The 15,225-nt window shown below is 50.7% G+C and overlaps 1 protein-coding gene across 10 annotated transcripts in view; it reads right to left on the reverse strand.

The window, feature by feature from the left end:
- The window catches only part of ATP2B2 (ATPase plasma membrane Ca2+ transporting 2), a 354,644-nt gene that overhangs the window by 31,012 nt on the left and 308,407 nt on the right, over positions 1 to 15,225 (reverse strand). For all 10 annotated transcript variants that reach the window (XM_082415648.1, XM_082415644.1, XM_082415652.1 and 7 more), the window contains 3 exons: positions 13,908 to 14,150; positions 2,718 to 2,959; positions 1,542 to 1,776 (listed from right to left, as the gene is read on the reverse strand). In XM_082415648.1, the coding sequence (XP_082271774.1) occupies positions 1,542 to 1,776; positions 2,718 to 2,959; positions 13,908 to 14,150 (720 nt within the window). The remainder of the gene's footprint in view (positions 1 to 1,541; positions 1,777 to 2,717; positions 2,960 to 13,907; positions 14,151 to 15,225) is intronic.

Genomic DNA, 15,225 nt, shown 5'->3' on the forward strand with positions numbered 1-15,225 from the left:
AGCGGGGCCAGGAGCTTGGAGGGCATCTTGCCTGCTCCCTTTCACTTGAAAGAAGGGGACATGGAAGCTCCAGGAGGAACAGGGAACAGCCAGAGGCCCCAGAGGATGGTGTCAGGGTAAGCGGGAGACACTGAAGTTGCCCTTGGTGGAGGAAGGCGGCCCTGAGACAGGCTGGGACCTGGGACCGTTCCCTGCAGTGCTTGCACCTGGACAGACGTCTCCTCGAGCAACGACATACAAAGAAACTATAAGCGACCAAAAATAACCGCGTGCATGCCCAGCTGGGGCAAATTATAGACAATAAGATACAAAAAAGACCAAAAGAACCCAACTGCCACTTCCGAAGAGTAGGGAGCAAAAGCAGGGTACTGCACCTGCCCCCTGCACACAACACCACCAAAGGGGTGGGCAGACGACCTCAGCCACCCCTTCGGCCCGACCCCTGGACACACCCCTACCGTCACCCCATAGAAGGAACCAAGAGCAAAGGAACCTGTTACTTGTTCTTGCTCCCCACTGCTGCAGCAGGAGCCCCAATAAAGCCTTGCCTGAACTTCTTGTATGGCCTCCTATCAATGTCCATTGATTAAGAGGGCCAAGAATCCTGGTCAGAAACAGTCCCAAGGGGCAGCATCACCAAATCCCACTGCCAAGGCCAATCTGGGCCCAGCAGCATTAGTCCTCGAGGAAGAGGGGGCCAGCCCCTCCCGTGCCGTGCCTCCTGGGCTCCCAGGGTGAGCGAGCTCGCTCTGCCTGCCCACAGCAGCGTTTCGGAGATTCGAGGCAGCTCTCTCCTCTTCCCACACCCTCTTCCCAGCCTGGGCAGCTCGACCGACCACGCATGTCCCATCCTTCCGCAACCCTGCAAATTCCCGGCACTGAATTCTTGGCCTTCCCCCCAGATGCAGATTCAGCTAAAGGAGACTGAAGACCCGCTGTCCTCTGAGCACCGCAGTAGGTGCACATATTACATCACTTTTCTCGATCTCTACGGGGAGGGGGTGCTGTCAGCCCCCCTTTCCCTTCTGCTTGAGAATTTGAGCTTTGGTTAACTTTCCAGCTCTGTTCCCCTGGAAACCTGATAGAGGCAGACTGCCCGCTGCGTCACCAGGGAAAACTAACTGGTAAACTTGGTCTGGATGGGGAGAACTCTAAATGCTGATGGGGAGGCCCACATTCGGGGTCTTCTTGAGTGTGGTAACCTTTGTTATTGGGCGTCTCCTTTGCAGGGACCCTGGAATCTGGGCCTATGGATTTGTGACAGGAGATCCTGGCTCCTCTGAGGCTTCTAGGGCAGGGCAGCCTTCACGATAGAGCAACGCTGGCTGGCAGGCTGTGGGTTGCACCCCACGTCCCAAGCAGATAAGTGTGGCCACGCTGGCCTTAAGAGTCTGAATGTTTAGGAGTAGGTACAGAGAAGACCCCGTGGGCCTTGCAGGGAAACTGAGGCTTAGAGGGGTGAGGCGACGTACGCCAGGTCCCCCAGCAGGCTGGACGCCCAGCTTCACCCCCTTCCCCGAGCTCCACGGCGGGGCACCTGCCTCGGGCCGCACGGGGTCCTCGATGCCCACCACGCAGATGCAGGTGAGGTCGTTGAGGATGTCATTCTCGTTGTCCCAGTCGGGCTCGGGGCTGCTGGGTAAGTCGCGGTAAGCCACGCAGATGGTGCGGAGCCCGTCGCAGGCCATGGGCTCAATCACCTTCTTCACCATCTCGTCCCGGTCGCGGGGCCGGAAGACCCGGGGCTCACCCGCCCCGTTGAGGATTTTGCAGCACCTGGGGGAGGTGGGAGGGGTCGGGTAAGGTCCAGCCAAGGGCCCAAAGACCCTCCCTCCGACGGGCTCGGAGCTCGCCCCCACCTCCCCAGTGACGTCCCACTGGCCGTGGTTGGTCATCCCGGGCTCGTCCAGACCATCTCCCATAATGCTTCAGGGGTGGTCCTGGCCCCTGGGCCCCAGGCAGGGATGAAATCAGGACCAGCCAAAAAGAAATCAGGCGGCCTTGTTGTAATATCTGCCCCAGGCCATTTCAGCAAGAGCAGATCTACTTTGCTCTGTTTCATCTTCACAAGATTTCATCTGAAAAAAATAGTTCCACAGCGAAAATGGTTTTCAGAGGGCATGAAACCTCCGCTAGTGGTTCCTGACCCTGCCTGCGCATCAGGACGGCTTGGGAAAGCACTGAATAAACCGCTCCCCGCGGGCCCCACGCCAGAGGTTCCAATTCAGTTTGTTGGGGGCGAGTCCAGGAATCAGTGTTTTTTTTTTAAAAGCTCCCTGAGGCGATGCTAATGTGTGACCAGGGTTGAGTACCTCTCAAGGTACAAATGGGTAATAAACTGGAGCCTAGAGAGGGGGGCTGACTTGCTTAGTTCTCCAGGCTTACTTCTGGCACCTGGAGTCAGAGGAGACCGGCTCACAGTGAAAAATCATGCCGTCTACCAACTCCACGCTCAGGGAAGTGACGTGAGGGGGCTCTGACAGCGATAATGGGAAGAACTTCCTGATGAGCCAGTGACTTCGGGAGGAGAAGAGGGAGGACTCCCTGCCGAAACGTTTAAGAGGAAACAGTAGCAAAAGCCCTGGGGGAGGGCACGTGCAGGTGGCCTTGCTGCGGGACGTTGGGCACGGCCCTTCCTGTGACCCTGGGTGCCCCCGGCCCCTCCCCGCGGCCTGTGCCTGCGCCCCGCCCCCCGCCCCCGCTCCCGCACCGCTTACTTCTTGAGCACGATCTCCGAAGCGCCCTTGCTGTACATGCGGAAGCTCTCGTCGGGCAGCTTGATTACGGTGCTCATGGACTTGCGCACGGAGTTGAAGGTGTAGACCTTGTACAGCTTCTCCTCCGGCATCTGGCTGCGCACAGGCTCGTAGTCCTGCTTCAGGTCCAGCACGAAGCCCAGCAGGCCGCACTCTGTTTTGTTGCCCACCTGCCGGGGCAGGGCGCCCTCCTTCTCCGGGGGCTGTGGGGAGAGGCGGGGTGTTCACCGGGCTGCCGCGTGCCTGTGCGCGGGGCCACCCCTCCCCCGCACCTCAGGCTTCCGCGTCCCAGACCCAATCCGGGCTCTCTTTGCAGGGAATTAAGCAAGATCAGCTGTTTAAAAATTATGAACTATGTCAAACATAAACCCGTGACCGAATAATAAAAAAAATTTGTGCACAGACCCTCCAGTTCTGGAGAACCTTAGTTCTAGGCCATGTTTGCTTCAGATTTTTCTTTTTTAAGAAGTAAAGCCTAACAGATAAAGTTGAATCCCCCTGTGTACCCCTCCACATCTGCATAACGCACCCCTTGTCCCAGAAAGAAACTCTAACCTAAATGTGGCATTAATCCTTGCCCTGTGTGTCTTAACTTTTTATTTCGAGATAGCGCTAGTTTCACAGGCAATAAGAAATAACACAGAGAGATGTCATATATCCTTCATCCCGTTTCCCCCAGTGCTCACTTCCTGTATGACTGTAGCACAATGTCACAACCAAGATGTTGACACTGATACAATCTAACCCGCTGGATTCAGATTTCACCAGTTTTAGTGTACTCCTGTGTGTGTGTGTGTGTGTTTAGTTCTGGGCAATGGCATCACATGTAGATTCCTGTGACAACCATCATCAAGACACACAACAGTTTATCACAGCACTCCCCGTGCCACCCTTATATGACTGCAGTCACCTCCCTCCCTTCCCCATCCCTGCCCCTGACAACCACTAAGCTGTTCTCCAGCCCCATCATTCTGTCATTCTGAGCATGTTATATAAATGGAATCATACAGTATGTAACCTTCGGAGACTGGCTTCTTTTCACTCAGCACAATCCCCTGGCAATGCAGACAAGTTGGTGCATGTGTCAGGAGCATGTTCCTTTTCATGACTGGGTAGTATTCTGTGCTCTGGATGCAATGTCCCTGGTGACTTCAGTTGAAGTTGAACCAAATGCAACTGCTATTTTTGTATGTCACAGTGGCCAACCATTGGCAATTTCATGTAGTTTAACCTAACGTACATATGTGCAGCACTGTTTTGCATGTTGAAAACGTCATGTAAGGAGGCTGTACATATTCTTCCGTAACTTGCTTCACTCATGGAACATTCAATGTTTGAGAGTCATCCCCATTCACAGCGTTGGTTCGTTTCTTTTTAACTGGACACCACAGCCCCTGCCCTGAGCCTCAGTCAAACCACTGACCACATCTCCCCAGCGCCTCTCACTTCTTGGTGTGGCTGCCCAAACACGAGCTGTTTCATGCCTCTGTGCCTTCACCCCTGCTTCCTCCTTCCCTGCCAGGCAAACTCCTCCTTGCCCTTTAAGGACCAGCACAGATATTTCCTTGTCTTTGAAAATTGCTTTGTGGGTTTGTCACCCCGAGTAGGAGTTGTTGTATTCTTTCCCCCCTGGGTTCTCAGGGCCAGCACAGAGCCCGGCACACAGTAGGCATTTACTCATTGTTTGCTGGATGGCTCAACGCAGACCAGTCTGGGGTGGGGGGAGGCACAGGCGAATAGGTAAGAACGAGACGCCTCCATGTGGGCGCTAATGGTGGGATTGGCAGGCGGCTGTGGGAAGTCCATAAGGCAGGTAAACTCACCTCCCATGGGCAGCTGCCACACGTGCATATACACACTCAGACCACTGGTATAAAATTAATGTGCAGCGACTCAGGTGGAGCTGGCTTTGGGAGTGGTAAAAGCTACCACGGACAAACCCAAACCCCAGAGAGATACTGAAGAGGAATAATACCTATGAGCATTCTGTGTCCCCCGACCCCGCCATGAGTGGCTCTCTGTGGGTCTCAGACCAGCCTTGCACAGGAACCCCCTGGATCCTCACCCTCAGCTTCCTTCGCGTTGTTCCAAAGAGCGGCAGGCAAGAAGAAGACGGAGTCTAGAAGATGTTGCACGGACTGGCTGTGCGGGGGGCAGGATGGCAATAGGACATGTCCCTGGCCAACTGCCCCATCCACAGTTAGGACTCGGGCCCCGGGAGCAGACCCGAGCCCTGTCGGGTCATGGGCATTGACCTAGGCGTACATACCCTTAGACCCTAAGCTCTTGTCCTCAGTTTCCCCATCTGTAAAATGGAGTGGCTCTAGCAGATGATTTCTAGCTGAGAGAAAAATCAACCCACTCCTTCAAGTGGATGGTGGATGGTGGTGAAGGATGGTAGAACAAGGTAGAGCTGCAGGTCCCTCAGAGGGGGTCTGGGGGCCGCGGGTCAAACCTTAGAACACCCTCCCTGCTCCATGCCACGTTCAACTATGTCCAGGCATCATGGGCCTTGGAAGGCTCCCCACACCCAAGCTCTTCGGTGGGATTTGATCTGGAAGCAGAGGAAATATGACAGTTTCCCCTTTCTGATGTTTGGGAAAAGAAATTCTAAGCACTCCCCTTAGTCTCTGCGGTATGCAGTTATGTTGTGCTTTTAAAATTTATATATTTATTTACTTATCATTTTTTTTTTTTTTACAATTTTATAATTGACCTTCTGGTGATTTCCAGGGTTTTATGTATCTTCCACAACAGTTTTTTCCCCCCTCCACTAATGAAAGAAGATGACGACACGGAGGACTGAAATAAAAATGCCTAATTACTTATTTGCCCAAGAGAGCTAAGCAGTTATGCCTGTGAAACAGGCAGCATTTTATTACCCTCTGTGAGATATTTTAATTTTCCCCTAAAAGGATTTCAAACAATCTATGGTTGCAAATGGCAGAGCTGCCTCCTCCGTAATTCAATTTGTTACCATGAACTTGGGCTCTAAAATCGCCTACATGCATTATTAAGAAGTAGGGACTCGCCCCTTTTTTCTTTTGGCTTTTTTTATCTTGACAGACCCAGAGGTTTTACTATTGCTGTAGACTTTCCATGAGGCTTGCTCTCCAGGACTCTAATTCTGTAAGGGAGTTAAGGCGTTGGTTTTGAGGGGCAGGAAGCAGGCCCGGGGGGAAGTGATTTGCTCCTCATCACAGACCTGCAGGGGGGCAGGCCTGGGGCTACCCCCAATTCCCCTGATTCCTAGTGCCACACTGTATCCAGCACATTTCCCTGTATGGGCACTAAGCCCTTTGGGAGTGCTGGGTGCAGCTATGGGTGTAACTTTGAGAGGACAATTCATGCTCCTGTTTTGTGATGCTTGGGGGTCACTAGAGCTAAGACCAAGGAATGATGACTTGAAGAGTGACAAGTTATAAATAACATCTGCAAAAATGAGATGAAAAAAAACATAGTTAGCAGGTACTGCCTCACACTCATGAGGATGGCCATTATCCAAAACAAAACAGAAAACAAGTGCTGGCGAGGATGTGGAGAAATTGGAACCCTTGTGCACTGTTGGTGGGAATGTAAAATGGTGCAGCTACTGTGGAAACCAGTGTGGAGGTTCCTTAAAAAACTGCACATAGAATTATCATATGATCCAGCAATTTTACTTCTGGGTATATACCCAAAAGAATTGAAAGCAAGAGACTTGAGAAGATATTTGTACACCCGTGTTCCCAGCAGGATTATTCACAGTAGCAAAAAGGCGGAAGCAACCCAAGTGTCCATTGACAGATGAACAGATAAGCAAAATGTGATCTACACATACAGTGGAATATTATTCAGCCTTAAAAAGGAAGGAAATTCTGACACATGTTACACCATGGATGAACCTTGAGGACATTATGCTAAGTGAAATAAGCCAGGCAAAAAAGGACAGATACTGTGTGATTCCACTTACACGAGGTCCCTAGAGTAGTCAAATTTATAGACACAGAAAGGAGAAGGGTGGGCGCCAGGGGCGGGGGGAGGGGGAGGGGGAGTTAGTGTCTAATGGGAACAGAGTTGCAGTTGGGGAAGATGAAAAGTTCTGGAGATGGGTGGTAGGGATGGTTGTACAATGTGAATGTACTTAATGACACTGAAGTGTACACTAAAATGGCTAAGCTGATAAATTTTAAGTTATGTGTATTTTACTACAATGTTAAAAAATCCTCAACACCCCCTCCTCCCTGTCCCCCCAAACCCAGCAACCACAGCATGGTAAATCGCAGCAACTGCCGTAGGATGATATTTGTGAGAGCGCGTTAGAAAATGACTTTTGGCTTGCTGGCTGTCTGCGGCGGCCTAGCCCACTGCCCCTCACCCCTCGAGAACAGGCACTGGCAGAGGAGCCTCCCCGACGCCCAGATGGACCGTCAGGCGGCCCCGGCAGCTGCAGCAGTGACTCTGCTAGCTCTTTGCTAAGCTCTTCACGCGCAGCCTCAGTTGTATCCTCACGGCTCCCTAGCGGGCAGGCTGTTATTATTCCCATGTGCCCAGGGAGGCCCGGAGAGACCGGGTCACACAGCTAGTAAGTGGCCGAGCTAGGATTTGACCCCAGCTGTTCTCGGCTCTGAGCCCACACAGCACACGCTCTCCCAGAAGCTCTGCCTCTCTTCACTAGCATTTGAGATGGTTGGTTAACTAGGTAACTGGTGGGTGATTGGTTTAGAGCCCATGGTCGGGGGGCGGCGGGGGGGAGGGCTGTCTTGCTTAGCTTTGCTTCCCACTTGGGGTAATCAATGAATATGTGTTGAATGAATAAATGAATAATTTGGTGTCTGTGGGTGTGGAGAGCTGCCAATGGGAGGCCAGGTGGGATGGAATTTTGTCAGAATTTTGGCCTCCAGAATTGTCATCTGAGGGTCTGCCTCCCCAGGAGCCTCTCAGGTTGCTGGGCCTCGAGGAGCAGCAGGGGGCAGAATCACGGACTTTCCCCAGAGACTGCAAAGGCATAGGGCAGGGTGTGTGTCCTGAACAGTTGGGACAGGCTGAAACGCCCTGGGGAGACACACTCTGGAAAGCAGGTTTCCTGGGGACCTTCCCGAGCTTGCCAATGCACTGTGCATATGTGTGCATGTGGTGTGTGTGTGCTGTGTGTAGTGCAGTGTGTGGTATGTGCATGTGGCGTGTGTGTGTATATGTGTGCATGTACCTGTGTGATTTGTGTGTGTGGGGTATGTGTGTGGTGAGGGTATGTGCTGTGTGTTTGTGGGGGGTGTGTGTGTGTGTGTGTGGTATGCGCATGTGGTGTGTGTGTGTATATGTGTGCATGTACCTGTGTGATTTGTGTGTGTAGAGTATGTGTGTGGTGAGGGTATGTGCTGTGTGTTTGTGGGGTGTGTGTGTGTGTGTGGTATAGTGTGTGTGTGGTATAGTGTGTGTGTGGTATGCGCATGTGGTGTGTGTTTTGTGTCACGTGCACAGGGTGAGAAGGTGGGATACAGGGATTAACAGTGCTGTTAAAAATCAGAATTCCCCATTCAGGGTTATGTGCTTTAAACTGTTCTCCTAGGGATGGTGTTTGCAAAAACAAACAAACAAACAAAACCAAACAGAACCAAAACGGCTGCTGAATCCAACACAAAGGCCCCTGTCACTTCACAGACCAGAATGAAGGGCCGCCCCACCTCCCCATCTTAATGCCCTGCTAAGCCACTTCCAGGGGCTTCTGCGCCTTCTGGAACCCCTGTCTTGGTCAGAGCCCCTCGCAGAGCTGGCTTGACTCAGGGGGTTTGAGGTTCATTGGAATATTTCGTTGCACCCTGGGTTTGGAGCCAGATCTGAGTTCAAGGGCCGACTGCTTCCTAGAGTCACCTCCCCACTCTCCCCTCCTCTCAGGAGCTCTAGGTCTAAGATTTGTGAGAAACACAATCAAGCAGATCCTTCCTGCATTTGGGGGTCATGGGGGCTCTCTGTGGATGAAGGCACCTCAGTTTGGGAATGGGGTAGACTGAAGACCTGGAGTTTCTAACTAGGTGAAGTTTGGCTTATTTATTCAGGAAAACCATCCTTCCAGGCAGATCCTCCCTGCTCCTTCTTCCAGAACCACTTCAGGGACTCCAAGGAGATTTGTTTTTCTTTCAGTAGTTGATGTTTCCAGAACATACGCCATAAACTTCCAACAATTCGGCTCCACAAGTGCCCATCTTCATTTTAATAATTCAAATGTTAACTGTAGTGTCAACCTACGTTAAAAGAGGTCTCATAAAATATAAACTTTAAGTCCGCTTGGGTGGTTTCAGCACACAGAATAAACGTGGGTGGAAAAGGAGAATGCTTTCCCAAGAAAGCGCAGTGCCTCTAAAGTCTGAGGAAGGAGCTATTTCCGTTTGAAAGCTCAGCTGCAGCTCAAGAAGCAGCAGGGCTACAAGAAGAAGCTAGCAGAAGTCTTGACGTTCAAAGAGTCGGAAGCGACAAAGCAAATCTGAGGGTATGCCAGGATTTCTGAGGTGGGGAATCAATTTCTGACTAAAAGATAATTCATGTAGCTTCCCTCAGAGGGCAAGTTTAGTTCCTAATGGTTAGAAATAGGAGTGGAAAGAAGAAAGTTCTGCCATCCGCAGAAGGGATGGGGCATGGGGTTGAGGCTGGCCCTCTGAGAGGGGCCTCCTGGGTCACTTTTTCTGGCCTTCCCGCTGGCAGCCTTGGCTGTCACACCACCCTCCACCCGTGCCTGGGTGGTTCTCAGCATTGTGATGAGAAAGCCTACTAAGGGCTTATCTGCTGCCACCCAGCTCCCCCTCCGCCTTCCCAGCCTCGCCTCTCATCATTGTGGCCCTGGGAAACGTCCAGGCCACAGACTGCCACATCTCCTGAGAGGTCTCTGGGCTTTGGCAGGCTGTGGCCCTGCCTGGAATGACCTTGCTCCCTCACCCGCTTGGTAAACTCCTCCAGAATTCTCTGGGCTCAACTCTGTCGCTTGGTGTCAGGAGCAGCCCTGGGCAGGTTACTCGATATTTCTGCAGCTCTGTTTTCTTGGCTGCAAGACGGGAATTGTCATATTTGCCTTGATTACCTGGAAGGGATGTGGAGGGTCAAGCTAGACAGTGGCTGGCAAAGCAAACTACAGAGGGTAAGGCTCAGAAATAATAATAGAAGTAATAAGGGTAACAACTGGAGCGGAACAGAGCGCTTGCTACATGTCAAGCACTGTGCTGACAGCCACATATACATCTTCTCATCTGATCTTACAGCAGCCCTGGAACTGCCTCAAGGCAAAGGTGCAGCCAGAGGACTTGCAGAAGGAGTGGCGGTAAGCTGTGCAGGCTCTGGACCGGACAGACCTGGATGTGAACCCTGGCTCAGCGTCTCCTCTGCTCTGGGGCTCTGGGCATGTTCTTTAACTCCTCCCAGCATCAGTGTCCTGATCCACGAACTGGAGACGCCATGCCACCTACTTCACGGGGTCCTCATACAAGGCAACATGGGTTAAGCACTCAGCAATGAGTCTGGCTAAGTGAATATCAGTGATTATGATTAATTGTACATTCATTTTACAGACTGGAAAACAGAGGCTTGAAGAGGTTAGTTAACTTGCTCAGGGTCACATGGGTGGTAAGTGCTGCAACTGAAGTTTGAATCTTGGTCTGTCGGACTTCAGAGCCAAAGCTCCTGACCTCTGCTTACTGGATTGGGTGTCAGGACATCTGGATTCTAACTCCACTAACCCACAGGGTGACTTGGCCCAAGTCCTCTCCCATTTCTGGGCCTCAGAGTAAAGGGAGGGGGCTGGACCAGGGGGTCCTTAAGGCCGGCAAATCCATGTAGATTACACCTACACAACCTATCCCTGCAAATACTCAGCTAGTTTTTAAAAAAATCTTTTAGAATAACAGGCACTAGCTAATTTGGAAGTCTCCGGATCGATGCAGACTAGAGAGTTGAGGGCAGTTTCAGAAGAGATTCGCTCGGCATGCTGGAGGTACCAAGAGAGCACTGGTATTAGCCGTGGGACTGGGACCAAGGCCAACTCCTACTTCTTGCTGCCACAAGAATAGGAAAGTAGAACATAGAGGCAGCCCTGTCTTGAGCCTCTTATCAATTCATATTCACCCATCCACCACCCACATATTCATCCGTCTGTCTACTCTTCCATTTACTCATCCATCCATCCATTCACCCACCCACCCATCTCTCCATCCATCTATCTATCCATCCATCCCTCTCCCTACCTAGTCCTCATCTCACTGATACCTATCTATAAATTTTTTCACCAGTCAATTCACTGACCTCACCCGCCCAACCAGTACTTCCCAAGAGCCTATGCTGGGGGGAGTAGAGATAACTCAGCTGTGTCTCTCTCTCTCAAAGAGCACACAGCCTGCATCAGACTGCAAGAAGACACAGAAGAATCGGCACCCTCGTACAGGGGGAAATACAGCCTTGCCCATGGTCTGTTTCCCAGGCCAAGCTCATTTCCCAACCAAAGCTTATGGGTAGTGTGGGGACATTGCGTGCCTTTCCTGCCCGTCTCCTCCTGCATGGCAAGGATGTTTTGCAGTCTAGATTTCCCAGACTGGTCTGGAGGGTGGCTGGACTTCCACCCTCGACTGAGCAGCCTGTGACTCTTCTCAGAATTCCTCTAGGCCTAGAAGGGCAGTCCCTGGGAGCCCCTTCTCCCAATATGGCTGACATCCCTGGCTGTGAATCTGACCCTCTGGACTCCAGGCCTTCCTTCCTGAGACCAACCAATACTAAAGATGCTGCAGGATTGGTTTCAAGGACCAAGAACCTAATCTGGACACCCTACTCAATAGCTGGCTTTAGGGTATCTATAAGTTGGCTTTGTCACTAATTGGTTGTGTAACTCTGGGCAAGACCCTTTCCCTCTGTAGCCCTGATGCCTCTGCTGTCTATTCGTTTATTGATTAGCCTCTGCCTGGCTACAAAGGGATGATTTTACTGCTGACGAACAACAACGCTAATCACCCTGAGTGCTGAATATGTGCCAGGCCTTGTGCTAGGCACTTTCCACTTACTAACTCATTTCATCCTCACAATAATCCTATCATCTCCGCCAGGAAACTGGGGCACGGAGAAGTTAAGTAACTTGTTTACAGTCACACAGCTAGGGAGGGATTTGAACCCAGGCCGTCTGGCTCCAGAGTGTGAGCTTTAACCACCACCCAGACATACCAGGGGCCTCTGCTGTCCCTTCCACACTGACGGCCATCAGCCCCCAGCGAAGAGAACCGTGCGGCCAGGGTTCTTTCAGGGAAGCCCCAGAAAGAGAGGCACAAGGGTTCTAGGATGCCAGGGTTCAAGGCACAGAAGGGGACACTGGTGCCCGAGAGGTAAGTGACTTGGCCGGTTTACAAACCAAGGATCCCGGTTCCCAGGTCCTTGAGCTCTTTCCAGTCTTGGCAGATACACTTTTTCCCCAGGCGGACTGATGGACCCCTGTCCTTTAAGCCACCTGGATACAGCCTCATTCAACCACATCTGGAAATGAATTTTAGCTTTGCCACCGGTGCTGTGAAGCACTGCCTAATTGAGCCTTATCGCTGCAAAGATGTTTTGCAGCCCTCCTGGCAGATCCAAGAACTCCTTTTTACTCTAATTGCATAATATACATCTCAATTCAAGCCCATCTTGCAGGGCTCTGCCCACACGGCCACCCCCATCACCAGAAGCCTGTTCTGGGAATTGCCCCATTCCCCTCTCTGCGGGACGAGATCATTAACAGCATCTCAGTTATTTTAGGAAGGCCTGGGGAACAGAATAAAGCATCGTCAATCTCCCTTGATTCCCAAATCGGGGCTGGGAGGCAGGGGATGGGGTGGGGTGGGGAGAAGACAAAAACGCCATCTTTTCTGGCATTCCCCCGCCCCCCGCTCCTGCCGTCCCCAGCATCCTCTATCATCCATCTGCACGCTTTCTCCCGACCTACTTTCTCCTTCTGTCAGTGCTGCCTCCCCAGCCTGCAGCTCTGGGCTGATGGCAGGAGTACCTGCTCAACCGCAGGGGAGGGTGCAGTCCTTGCAGCCCCAGTGTCTAGAGGCAGGAGTCACCTCCTCCCGTACCCCCCACCAACCTTTGGCCCTTTGCCGCTGACTCATGCTCTTCTCCCAGATTCGATAAAGCTTCTGGCACTCCCGCCACCCAGCCCGATCCTGAAGGTTCAGGCTGGCTCAGGAGCCGAAGGGAGAGGTCAGGGCTAGGACGCGTTGGCAGGGAAAGCAGAAAAGCTCGGTTGCTCACCCAGATGCTCACACTGTAGAAATGTCCTACATCTGGGAGCCGACTGAGCTCTGGACGGACAAGTTTGTATTTCTCTTCATTCAAATACTGGTTAATTACAAAAAGGCAACCTGTGCTTCTAAACCAATCAGGCAGAGGTTCTAGCATGATGCGTCTAGGCAGCTGAGCTGAGACAGGAATATGAGAGTTTTTCTTAACAAAGCTAGTACTACCACTACTATTACTAACAACAATGTCGTCGCCAGTGGTAGATTGTGTAAATGGCCACAGTTAGTACCCTCTCTGAATCCACACCCTTTACAATGTGACTCTGAAGTTCCTCCCATTAGAGATGGAGTCTCTTTCCCTGCTGCTTGAATCTGGACAGGCCTCTCGACTTGTGCTGGCCAATAGGATGTGGCAAAATGACAACATGAAGAGCCCAGATTAGCCTGCTGGAGGAGGTGGACCACGCAGAGATGAACCATCCCAGCCGAGGTCATCCCAGATCAGCCTAGAGTCCTGCCAAGGTCAGCAGAGTCGTGCATGTGACCCACCGCAGATACACGAGGACGTGGTCCCCCCGTTGAGCCCAGCCTGAACTCCTGCCTCACAGACATGTGAGCTAAATACACAGTCTGGTTTTCAGCCACTACGTTTTGGAGTAGTTATACAGCAAAAGCTAACGAATAAAAAGATTTTTTTTTTTTGGTAGGGAGGGCAATGACAGGGTCTAAAAAACATAATTAACAGCAATCTTTCTTTTTTGTCATGCAGACAGCATAGCTAAGTCAAAGAGAAACAAGCTGCTTACTATCTGACCACCCAAAATACATCAGTAGGATTTAAAATTATGCATCACATTGCTTAGCCTGCCCAGTACTTCTGTATCGCCCCCTGGACGCTCCTCCCTCTGGTGGAGGCTGCACCACTTACCAGAATCTTGGTGGTGTAGGCGCTGTTGATGGCAATGGCGCTGACCAGCAGCTCCATGGTTTTGGCGTTGATGGAGCTGGGGTCGGGGATCTCCTTGTAATGGACGTCACCCACGTAGACCTGCACCACCGTCATGCGATTGGTGGTGAGTGTGCCCGTCTTGTCCGAGCAGATGGCCGTGGCATTGCCCATGGTCTCACAGGCGTCCAGGTGGCGGACCAGGTTGTTGTCCTTCATCATTTTCTGGGGGAAGGGGCAGGTGAGATGGCAACAGTGAGGAGAGGGAGCTGGGAGGCAGGGTCACGGTGTAAACACGCAGGAAATGAGGCAGAGCTGCCCCTTTGCTTCACACATGCGCGAAGGATCTTGGTTGCTACAGCCCCTGTCATCTGGACTCCTTTTCTGTGTGCAGCCCTTTCTCTCTCTCTCTCTCTTTTTCTTTTCTTTTTAATTATTCGAGGCATTTAAAAGAGTTGATTAGTTGACTTTATTAATTTGGATTACAGAAGTAATCTGTATTCTTTATGGAAAAAATAGGGAAAAGGATGATAAATGAAGATTGGGTCCTTTCTGATTACTTCAAATAGTTTCCTCTTGCACCCTAACAGAAATAAATTCCTTATCTGGTTATGGGTTTTTTCAAAGGTACCATCTTTCACTGGTGCTTGGTTTTCACTGTCACTTTGGTTTCACCAAAAGTGAATAAATTTAAGTTATACATATGTTAATAGACATAGGACACTATCTGGAAATAAACAAAATATTAGTGTCATTATTTCTGGGTGGTAGATTTATAGAAGATTGTTATTGCCTTCTTTTAAAAATCTATAGCTTCTATTTTTCTACAATGAATACATCCTATAACTTATGTAATAAAAATCACAAATTTCTTTTAAATAAAGATACACAAAAAAGAAAACAAATCAACCATAATTCTACCACCTAGCACTGATACATCTTACATATGAATATCCTTTCTTTTTAAATTTATGACAAAAATGAAATCCTACTCTACATATGATTAATTTTCTTATATTCACTGTCCTTTCTCCTTCCCAGCATCACACTCCTAGCTTCTTCCAGGTTCTCAAGCAAATAATGCACATAAAGTGATTCTCAAGGAACCACCACTCTTACTGCAGGCCCTTACGACATAGTGACCCTATCTGGCAAGGACGGATGTGAAAAGGTGCATTTAGCTAAAGGCTGAGTCAGATGTAGTTCTAGTCTGTGCCTAGGAATCTGGTTTCCTTTATTCTTGTTCCTCATTATAACTCTTTATACCAAGGGTAAAAAAGGAGTGCAATTAGAATAATTT

The sequence above is a fragment of the Balaenoptera physalus genome, assembly GCF_965194825.1.
Source record: "Balaenoptera physalus genome assembly, chromosome: 11".
NCBI lineage: Eukaryota > Metazoa > Chordata > Mammalia > Artiodactyla > Balaenopteridae > Balaenoptera > Balaenoptera physalus.